Below are 10,992 nucleotides of genomic sequence, written 5' to 3'. Positions count from 1 at the left end.
TTTAACATTTATTTTTTTTTAAGCTGCAATTTCCATTTTTTTTTTTTTCCCACGGGCAGACTTTGTTTAACAATAGCTCGAGAAATATTATAATGCTAACTACAGCCAAAAGGAAACATTTTGGCACCAGACAGTAATAAAATAAACAGAATAAATAACCCACTTTACACACACGGAACAAAACAAAACCAACGTGCAACGAACCTAATAAAATTCATACTGTACAACAGCTTAATGCAATCTTTACTAAATAATACCATGTTATATATTAGTGCACTTATTAGTAAAAATAGAAACTGTAACAAAATGCTTAATGCAAGCAAACCAGCGATGCAATATGAATCAACTGGAGAGGCTCAACGGTTCCAAAGAAGCCTGAGTTAGAGGAGGGTAAGCACACAACAGTGTACAACACAATCTCCACCAAGAGCTTGAACCTGGTGGTTCTTCAGCCATGTACTTGTTTTTTGGCTCCTTGCTGGGAATAATATCAGACTGACATCCTCTTGAGCTTGTGGCTGTTGGAAGAAAGAGAGGACACACATAAATAAAGACCTCGGCCACACGTCAGTTATAGGTTTCTTCTCTGAGAAAATAGTTCAGGTAGAAAAAGGGACACGTAACGGGACTGTCCCTGAGAAGACTCAAAATAGGAGTAGCCAGTTCTGGCAGGAGATGGAAAGACAAATGTGTTCACCAGAGCCATCAGAAGTAGCATTCAGGAGATGTAAGAAACAAGCTTTCACACATGGCCTGTTTTCATCAGCCTGACAGTATTTAGGTGTTTAGATTCCTACCTGAGGAAAAGAAGATGCTTCTTCACCCAGCCTTCCTTAGGATTTACACAGGCATTCAGCCCACCGATGGTGTGGAAGCTGGGAAAGAAATAATGATAAAGAAGTCAGTAAATAATTAGAAATCCCTGCTAGTAAATACTGTGAAGATGCATTTTGTCAAAAAGAAACGTGTCATAGTTACTCTATATAATGAATAACAACTGCTTTTGTAAATGCCATTTATACATGGGATACTGCAAACTCCTCCAATATTATGTGAACAAAAAGAAACACCCAATGAAATTTAAATGCAATAGCTGCTTCAGTCTCAGGGATCATTGTTTGCACCATAAAGTTGTGTTCAATTTATTTGATCCATTCAAAGACCTTTGCTGGCTACCAGAAATAATCTGTGAGTTTAAGGAGATTAGCTGCTGTCAGGCTAAGGTGACAAATTAACATCTAGCGGGGCCAAAACCTTGTGGAAAAGGAAATCCGATCCCTGTGAATTAAAAGAACCCTTATCACTTCTGTATCTGCTAACAGGTCCTGGCAAGGGAACACCCCGTGCTGGCTGGAGTGGCCCTCAGGTGGAGACGAAGCACGTCTTTGTTTGCACAGCCGATTCCTGAACAGTCAGATTCATTATTGACATTGTATGGCTGTCCCGTGAGTTAGCAGTCCCTGTCAACCAGAGGTTGTGTGTTCTGTTTGCAGGTATTATATGCAATTTGTTCGGTTAATTTAGCTTTTTGAAACAGCAAGAAAAATCATTCAAGTAATTGTTTCTGCCCAAACAGAGAACCTAAGGTTAACACATATCGGAAAAACTGGAGGATCTTCTGAAAAGCAACTTACATGATGGCAGGGATGTCACAGACTTCACTGGAGAGCTGCTCAGTGTAACCCTTCAGGGCCCAGCGAGGCAGGCGCACTTTGGTGTAAGACAGGCAGCAATCGTGGTTGCTGTATGCTGGAACCAAGGGAGACAGCAAAGTAAATAAAACCATGTGGCCCGACCTGCTGTGCTCTCCAGGTACTTGCTGTTCAGCTCCCCCCACCCCGTTATCCATCTCCCTCCTGGCAGAACCCCAGAGCTCACTCACCTTCAGAGGGGCTGCACAGGAGCAGCGTCAGGAGCCCCAGCAGGGAGACCAGGACGGTGCTCTTGCTGCTAAAGCCAGCCATTCCCACTCCACACACACTGCCGTGCTCCACTGAGCGCTCAGCTGCTGCCTGCCTGTCCTGCCAGCCCTGCCTCACCTCCACCTGCTTATAAAGGGGCGGCAGGAGCCACGGGAATTCACCTACGGGCGGGTTCCACTGTCATCAGCGGGTTTCCCCACGGCGAATTCCATTGCGCCTGATTTGGCCCCAGCACACCTTCCTGGTACTACAACCGGAGATAAGACTGTAACAGTGTGCTAGGGAATGTTTTGGTTTTTTTTTTTTTTAAGTAGCTTAATAGATTCAGTCTGAAAGAAAAGGAAATAAAAGGCTGTGAGGTAATGGTTCTGCGGGTAAAGGATGTGTAGTTTTAGGGGTAGGAGTGTGGGTTGTGAAATGAGGAAAGTCACATGTAGGTGACTCTCAGTGTTACCTACAGAAACTGTGTGTCTGCTGTGTTCCAGTTTAATAAACCCAACCTGGGGGCTGATGGAAGTGGGCTGACCCAGCCAGATTCATTTCAGTATGGTGTGTTCACAGGAGCTGTGATGATACCAAAGCACTGCATTAATGTTTACTGGTTGGCTGACACGGTAACATCCAGCTTTGCAGATTAGTGCTTTCTGAAATCTGGACTGTAGTACTGGCAAGGACACTTGAGCAATATTGAGTATTCGTGGAAATGGATTTCTTTAGCTTCCTATACCATGTATCCTCTGCCATCGATTTCATCCCATTCGTTACACATCTGAACTATTTAATCTGAAACAGAGCGAGCTTAAAAGCAACCTGAAACAGGGACTGTATTTTCCACTGAGCCTGTGCTGTCCAGAATACACTAATGCTGCTTCATAAACAATAGCTGTAGCTTGTTGCTTTCCCATGCCAAACCGTACCTGGGTATTGCAACTCCTGAACATTCAAAAAAAACCCCACAGAATCTTACAATTGCCTCCCATGGCTCTGGAGAAACCCCGGGGAGAGGCTCTGTCATCACTGCAAGCACACTCCTTGAGCTGCTGCTGAGGGACGGTGCTTTCCCGTGCTGTTTAGGGACCTGTGTGAAAATAACGGGTTGGCTGCAGGCCATTTTCTGGTCAGCCAGTGTAAACAGGAGCTGCCACCGGCTCCAGGTGCTTACAGAGTAACCTGAGCTTCGAGTGGCTTCTGTTAAGGTAGAGCTCAGGGACGCGGTCATCCTGCACAGACTGCCAGAACCTCTTTCTAGAAACGTGAGCAGCTTCAGCTCTAGAACAGCTTGTTATTCAGAGAAAATAATTTCTCCATACAATAGCCAGAATTTAGGGAAGCTCACGTGGCTGGTGTGTACATCAGCAGCCTTGCAGTGTGCATGGCACCACACACACTGGAGATGCTTCTCTGCAGAGTCACAGCCCCTAGACGAGGGAAGAGGCCACAAAGAACCCATGCCCTGATGTAATTATTTTATGGATCATAGTGAAATGCCATAAAAATATGTAAAGATCAGTGCTCTCAGTATACAGCTATTTTTGTGACTCTCTGTCAACATTAGGCAATGCCTCAAACATGAATGGTAACATTTGAGACACTTTGGCTTGATAGTTTTTTCCTTTACACACAGATTTCAAGGAACCCAAATTTGTTATACCTATACCCAACTTTGCTGTTTGTGATGCCATTTCCTAGGCCACACTGTTCTCTACGTGGAGGTGGCCTTCCATCTCAAGCCTCCCTTCTGACTCTGCAGCGATATTTCCTCTCCATTCAGTGCCTTTTGGAGAGAATCTTCTCCTCTGAGCTTTGACACTGCTACCTAAAACAGCAGCAGTTTGGATGCCAGAGCAGTGACACCAGCAAGGCTGTGCTCACCCTGTGCTCCTGCCCTCAGGCAATTTTTTTCTCTCCACCAAGTGACCAAGGCTGGCATCGTGCCTCCTCCTGTGCCAGCTGGACTCGGTGCTCTTGGTGCTCCTTTTATCTCGTGGTTTGTTTGTTTAGGAAGTTAGGAATAAGGTAAAGATTTAGATTTAAAACAAAAGCCAGGAGGGGGCCCCAACTCCAGGAGCGCTGGCGTTTTGCTTGCACTTCTTGTGTAGAAAGCGCCTTCAGTTTATTGGCACAAAGTAATTTAAAAAATAAATAATAGCTAAAAGGTTTATTGCAAACAGGGGGCAAAAGAAAAATAGAGAGAGGTGCTTATGTGTTCAAGGGAGGTGATTACTCATTTTAATTTGGCCTGTGAGGCTGTGTGGGGAGGGCTGTGTCCAGAGTTACCTCAGAGGGGCATCAGCCCCAGGTTGTGAAAAGGGAAATTTCCATCAGCCACAGGGAAACCCCCTCTCCAGAGCAAACAGGGGAAGCACTGGGACAGGCTGGCCAGGAGAGGATGTGAAAGCCCATTTTGAATACACCTGCAGATACTCAAAACTTCAGCTGGACATGGCCCTTCCCTGAGCATGATCTTCAATTTGGGTTGATCAAGGCCACATAATTTTTTCTAGGTTTTTGTTACGTTTAACGTTCCTTTTCTTATTTTAGTTTCCCAACTTATTTGTCTTCCTGACTTTGCTGTAAGCTTCTCAGCTTCCCTCCTTCCTCCTGTTGTCCCTGCTCAGATTCCCCCACAATCTCTCCCTCCCCGATGCTGCAACTCACAATTAGACAAATCGCAAAAACACAGATTGACAAAGTGTTCAGCCTCTCCTCGGCTTCCCCTCCTGTTGCTCCAGGGGCCAGAATGAAGGAGCTCAAACCCTTCTGTGTGTATTGATGTCGGGGTTTAGAGATGTAACAGCAACTGATAGCATTTACAACACAGAAACTGCAGATAGCCCGAGCCAAGTGATTTAAAGAAACAATGAGGAGGAGAAGTGAGGCAGCCAGCAAAGCAACACCCAGTCACTTCCTAACCAGGGGCATTGTCTTGAGGAAGTTCACAGGGTGGTTACTTAGAGACACCACTGAAGATCCCAGATGAAGACCCTTATAAGGACATGCATATATGCCAGGAAATGTTGGAAAACTTCGTGAATATGTAACAGGAATGAGGGGAATGAAAAATGAATAATCATGGACTGATGATACCCAGTGCCCCCAGAGCAGATTAAAGGATGCCTGGCTTTTAAAGCTCACAAATTGGGCCTTGGAGGTTTCTTTCAAGGGCTGCTTTTAGGCAACAGTATTACAAAAGATGAGGCAAAGACAGCCGAGGTGCCAGTGCTGCAGAGCCATTCTGTTAGGGCTGTGGAAGGAGAGGAAACACATCAGGGAAAACTGAGTCTTTTCCATATAATAGCTATATCTATACATTAGAGAGGAGATCTGCGGAGTCAAACTGCTCTCAGACACCACCAGCAAAGCTACAGCCCCTCTATCTGCACTTTTCCAGGTCACCAGGCTGCTGCATCCTGGTAAAACGCTTCTCTTTTTATCCCAAAGGACCTGCCCGAAGTCTGAAGTGCTGAAGGGACTTAATAGTTCGGCCTTGATAAACACCCCTACACCAGTGGAAAAATGGCCATTATTTTGGGGGATTGGCTTTGAAACTGTAGCCCCACGATGGTAATCTATTTGATCACGCAGCTCCCAGAACAGACCTACAGATGGAAGGCTTAAAACACTCTATTAACTTCTGAAGAGAAAGACAGAGAAGGAATTTTATGATCATCAACTCTCTTTGATTGATAAACTATAGCTTATAGTCAATTTATGGGTTTAGATCTAATATTAAACATGATAGAGTAAAATAAGAAAGCCCAAAATATGTCTTACATATTTGGATGTTGGACACTGTCTGTATCTTTACCTGTACCCTACAATGAGAAACAATGACACTTCTTAATTGACTGGCAGTTAACCATAACTTCCACGTTTATTTACCCTCACAGAGAGATGTTGTTTTAATGCATATTACTACCTTGTCTGAACTGATGAAAATAAAGCATTACAGCAATAGAGGAAAAACAGAACTGAATGGGGGAAATTCCCTTCCGTAATTTCCAGGGGCTTAGGACTCCTTTTACAGAGCAAAGGGCACGAGAAGGCACTGGCTGAAAGGATCATGGCCAAACGCAGGGATTTGATCATTGCACAATTCCTGATGATTAAATGCATACTAAGTCCCAAGCACAAAAGTTCCACAGGTAAATTGCTCAATAGCTCTGGAGCTTTAGAGGCTGTGATGCAATTCAGTGATTTCACGCAGTTCAACGCTTGCGTGAGTGACAGAATCGTTATCTGGAGGAAGAAGGCAATTTTCGCTAATTACAGGTTGCACTTGGTAAGTTACAGATCTAGAAATACTATAGAATGACATGGCTTTGATGCAATTATGGACAAATCATATGCCTGTTGGGAGAAATTAACCTCTCATCTATCGAAAGTGCAGATTATGAGGAGGCTGGTGCACCTGCTGTGAACATCCCAGCATCCATCCCGGCCCTGCTGGTTGATTGCTGCTGTGGAAGCTGAGCATCCAGTGTTCTGAGAGCACTAAAAGTTTCCCTGGGATGTACAGACCCCAAAGAAGACCTGGGAAAGGAGAGTGGCTGGAGTCAAAATTTAATTCAGAAAGATGAGAAAAAGATACAATTCCTTGGAAATTATTATGGAAGAGATATACATGACATTTTCCAGATCTTGAAAACTAATAGAAAAGAATATAGGTAGGGAAAAAAAAAAATAAAATCTGGGACTTATAATTTTTGTTAAAATGCAGCTTTAAGTGGGCTGAAACTGTTTGTGAATTCAATGGAAACATGGTTTTGTAAAAAATTAGAAGAGAATAATTTACAAAATGTGAGGCTGCTTTTTTTCTTGTGTTCTACATTTGCTTCCTCAAGTAGACCTAAAGCAAAGAAAGCAAACCTTACAAAGAAAAGAGGAGAAAGAAGAGCTAAGTAACATGGAGTGGCAAAGTTTTAGGTTTGCCAAAAGGACTCACCGGCTGAGGGTTTCACTGAGATGCACTTGACATGCAGAACATGTGCTCACTCTGGGTTATTAGCACATGATTAACACAGACGGTGTTTTGTCATGCATTACTGGAAGACCAGCTAAAAAATACCCAGTGACACCGACTTTTTTTTTTTTTGGATTGCCAAACACAAGATTGTTTTTAACAGCTGTTAGTTAACACTGTTGAGTGGCTGTGTTATGAAGCCTGGCAGAGTAGCCATGGTCACAGACCTTCTGCTGCAATCACTGCAGCTTTTCAGCACATCACACAGTTACGTTATAGGGACTTTCCTGGGAGGAAATTTAAACCACACTTGCCCAAAACAGACTTTCCTTCTGCCACAGAGTCGTGCCCTTTTCCCAAGGAAAATACACCACCACATCCCTGCATCCTTCTGTCCTGACTCTTACAGGTTCTTTTGCATAGTAAAACTGAGATAACTGACTTCCTTATCCTCCTACACCCCTTTTCTGGACCTCAGTCCTCACTTCTTGGTTTCTCCAAGAGACCTTTGTGGGCCTCAACAAGGTCAGGCTTTCCCTAGGTCCTGTTAAGGAAACATCTGTCAGGGTAATTTTTCTTCTGTTCCTGCAAGGTTCCCCTTGGCTGCTTAAAGCATTATCTTGCTTGTCCCCATTTTCAAAATCTTTCATATTGCTATCCTGGACAACTCCAGTCAGCCCCAGCTGTTCCTCTGTTGGTTGGGCCCTTGGCTGGGGGTTTGAGGAAGGTGCTGTTACCAACCATGCAAGTGGCTCCTGCAAACAGCAGAAAAGTTAGAGAATAGTTAGAGCCAGAAAAGATGTTTTCAGTCAAGTAATCCGGTCTCAGCAGAAATCTGCTATTCCAAAATGAACTGTGTTTTACAAGAACATCTCCTCAAGTAAGCAGGCTCAGCCTCCCTGAGATCAGAGACTGGTCCTTTTCCCATTTGTGTTTGTGCACAGCCCAGCACATCCGAGGGACATGGGAACAGGGGTAGAATTTCAGGGTATGACACATACACTCTAACTGCTCTGCCTTTGAAAGGACTCACAGGACGATGGAGGCACGTGGAGAAAAACTTGGACCACATAAAACAATATTATACTTGATGAAAGGGATAAAACCTCACATGCTGTTGATGAACAAACAAGCAAACCAACCAACCCGAAAGACTTCGATGACTCTATGATCCAAACTCTTCTGAGCTGGCAAGAAATCAAGGTATTAGAAGAACTCAGGACATTCTGAGTGCAGGAATTCTTCATTTCAAGCAGAGACAAAGAGCATGAAGCATTTATTTTAAGTCTGTCTCAAACATCATTAGCAACTGAGCATTATAAATGAAGCAACCAGCTAGTTATGAGCACTTGTCAAAATATGACAAACGCTCTTCCAGAAGGAATTTACACTGCCTGGGCTGTTGCAATGGTTCCAAATCTCCCGTAGTGTCTGTAACGAGATGTACCTTGAGGGAAGGAAAATAAATAGAAAAAAAAAAAAAAGGGTAGAGTGGAGATGCTGAGCTGAAACTTCCTGCACACGCTGGTTGGGCAAAGGCAAATTTGCATCTCTGAAATGAGGCGTCTGCCCGTGACGACAGGGCAAAATCTGCCAGCAGTGGGAGGTCTGTAGGAACACGCCTTGGAAAGTGATCTTTCAACATGGAAAGTGATCTTTCAACATGGAAACTTACTTGGAAATCCATCGAGATTTTTTTCCTCTCGTTTCTCTTTGGCAATCCACAGCAAGCGGCCATTAGTCACTACGAGTATTAGCATATTCAAATGAGATTTCTTTGACCTATATCTTATTTCCTTTTTGCTACTTAACTGGAGATTTTAAAAGTGTGCAATAAAGACGAGAGCACAAGCGGAGAGTGTGCATTGAATTGGATTGTGTGGCGTTGTTACAAAAACCACAAAGAGGATGTCAAAGTCACCGGGTCCAATCATCAACTAGCAAACTTTGGGATACGAGAGGTTTTTTAGTGCTGGGATAACCATACCCCACACATCCATTTCTAACTAGAGTGCCCTCCAAATTCTAAAGGTGAAGCTTAATAGATTCTTTTATTCTCTTTTTTATCTCCTAAAAGCATGATTTTTGCTCATTTTTCGTTACCTTGTGGAGCAGCAATTCCACTGAATTAAAAAGGTGAGTTTTTTTCATTTCCACTAAAAAAAAAAAAAAAAAAAAAAACAAAACAGCAAGAGTGGATTCATGGAAACTTGGCTGGCTTATTCATCATGGAGAGCGTTGGTGTCATGGGGGTGATCTGGGGTTGGCACTGATGAGAAAACAGGCCTCAACTTTTAGAGCGTTTGGTATTTCATGGCAGCTGTTGTTTAATTCTTACATGTGACATAAAGCTCATATCAAGGAAGAATTAAGCAAAATGTTCTTATTAGCTACAGACTCAACCACAGTTTGCAGAAGTGAAAAGCTCAAGCCAGCTTGTGAACCACACTGACAGTCCTGACACCGAAGTGATGGTAAAAGATAGATCTGCAGTCACAGTAAAAGTTCAACCCCTTTTTCCTTGCCAAGATCACCTTTCCCCACTGAATCCAGAAACACCAAACTGCTGTTCTTCCTTTAAACAGTGACACTTCTATGCCATTAGAGGAGCTGACAGACAGTGTAGGGGGCAGAGTGACACCAGACCCCAGTGCACCCACCCACAGTCAGCACATGCATAAAAGTCACCTGCAAACCTACAGCAATGTCCTCACAAAATTTTATTTAACAAGAAAGTCCCCAGAGAATCCCACTGACAAAGTAGTTGTTCCTGTTCTCCACTGATGATCTGGAAGAAAAATGTAAAACCAAAGGGACTACTTAAGGTACAACCTTCTCCTGGAAGCCTTTCTGCCCCGCTGTAACATTCATTCAGTGCAACAGGAAGATTTTCTCTGCCTTCCAGTAAACTTCAGATCACAATATTTTTGGAATTTCAGTTCTGCATTTTAGAAGTTTCATGGTGGTCATTTGCTATTGATACAATTACAACAGAAATAAATTTAGCACATTTAAGGCCAGAATAGACCCTGATGCCAAGAGGGAGAGCATACAGAAGATATCGTCTGTCTGGCTCAATCCTGGAAATTTTATCATCTATTTCACTTACTCGCTTGATTTTGTTGCGGTTGTTCAAAAGTAGTTTTGAAACATAAAAAAACCCAGCCAAACAAAAAAGATAAAATTTGATTTTTCAGCATTCTCAGACCTATAAAGCAAAGAGAGAGATACCACAAAACTCACAAACAGCTTCATTTGAACAAGGAATTTTGTAGCAGAACAGTATCAATAGATACTTTCACATGCTGGACTGTTCTTCGGCTCAGCTCCATAAGTCCCCTGGACCACACTGCTTTCCACCCCCCAGCTGGGACAGCAAAGTGTGCTTTGTGCCAGCGTGAGCGAGAAAGTGAAAAGGGGATCTTGCTCAACCAACAAACCCCAGTCCTCAGACAATGGGAAACACCTTTACTTGGAAACCTCCCAAAGCCTCTGACAGGTTTGTGCAAGAGACACGGAACGAGTGAGAGAGCTGCCAGGCAGGTCACTGTGGTAGGAATAAAGTCTTGGCAGTGCTTCCAAGAGGACACCCAGAATAATTTGGGTGCTGCTTGCCTGGCCTCTCGCAATTCTGGCAGTGACCTGTCACCTACATTGAATTTAGCAACGAAACGCCAACCCAAAGAAGTGACAGTCCAACCAGTGACTCCCACTGCAGGAAGCTACTGGAACTTTACTTTCCCTGGTCAAAACCAGAAGATTAAGAGGATAAAGCACTCCTTTCGACCCAGAGTTCATAGTGTACGGAAGGGGACGCAGAGCACGGCTCTGCAGGCAAAGCAGGTTCAACCAGCCTTTATAAACCCATCACAGAACTCCCACGTGCTCTGTGCCAGGTTGGTAGCACATCATACCAAGAGCTGAAGGCCTTGTTGTACAAACATCCAAGTGTGGCACCTCTAAAGTGCTGTCTGTAAGAAAAATTAATTAACCCCTCCTCCCCCAAAATGTCTCAGAGTGATGATTAATGGCCCAGTGGTTAATTGAGATCCTGCAGTGCTACCAGAAGCCCCTACCCCACATAGTGCACACTCCAGTGACGTAAGA

At 43.7% G+C, this 10,992-nt stretch overlaps 1 protein-coding gene across 2 annotated transcripts; it reads right to left on the bottom strand.

Moving 5' to 3' along the window:
* On the bottom strand, positions 1-3,959 carry CCL20 (C-C motif chemokine ligand 20). 2 transcript variants are annotated; one of them, XM_027900897.1, is made up of 4 exons: positions 3,795-3,959; positions 1,635-1,749; positions 798-875; positions 1-518 (listed from the first exon to the last, which is right to left on the bottom strand). In XM_027900897.1, exons 1-4 carry the CDS (start codon positions 3,850-3,852, stop codon positions 491-493), a joined length of 279 nt encoding a protein of 92 aa, XP_027756698.1. In that variant the 5' UTR covers positions 3,853-3,959; the 3' UTR covers positions 1-490. The 2 variants fall into 2 exon arrangements, with proteins under 2 accessions (XP_027756698.1, XP_027756699.1); XM_027900898.1 differs by lacking the exon at positions 3,795-3,959 and adding an exon at positions 1,883-3,453.
* Between the last annotated feature and the right edge of the window lie 7,033 nt (positions 3,960-10,992).

The sequence above is a fragment of the Empidonax traillii genome, unplaced genomic scaffold (genome assembly GCF_003031625.1).
Source record: "Empidonax traillii isolate 1590-97213 ecotype Southwest subspecies unplaced genomic scaffold, ASM303162v1 scaffold755:size778197, whole genome shotgun sequence".
NCBI lineage: Eukaryota > Metazoa > Chordata > Aves > Passeriformes > Tyrannidae > Empidonax > Empidonax traillii.
This window is presented reverse-complemented; position numbering and strand designations above follow the sequence as displayed.

Bases quoted from the DNA above. Each gene is read 5' to 3' on its own strand.
- CCL20 (XM_027900898.1), bottom strand. From the start codon at position 1,964: ATGGCTGGCTTTAGCAGCAAGAGCACCGTCCTGGTCTCCCTGCTGGGG. The intron at 1,750-1,882 runs GTGAGTGAGCTC...CCTTGGTTCCAG, and splicing joins CCTGTGCAGCCCCTCTGAAG to CATACAGCAACCACGATTGC. The intron at 519-797 runs GTAGGAATCTAA...TTCTTCCAACAG, and splicing joins AAGCATCTTCTTTTCCTCAG to CCACAAGCTCAAGAGGATGT.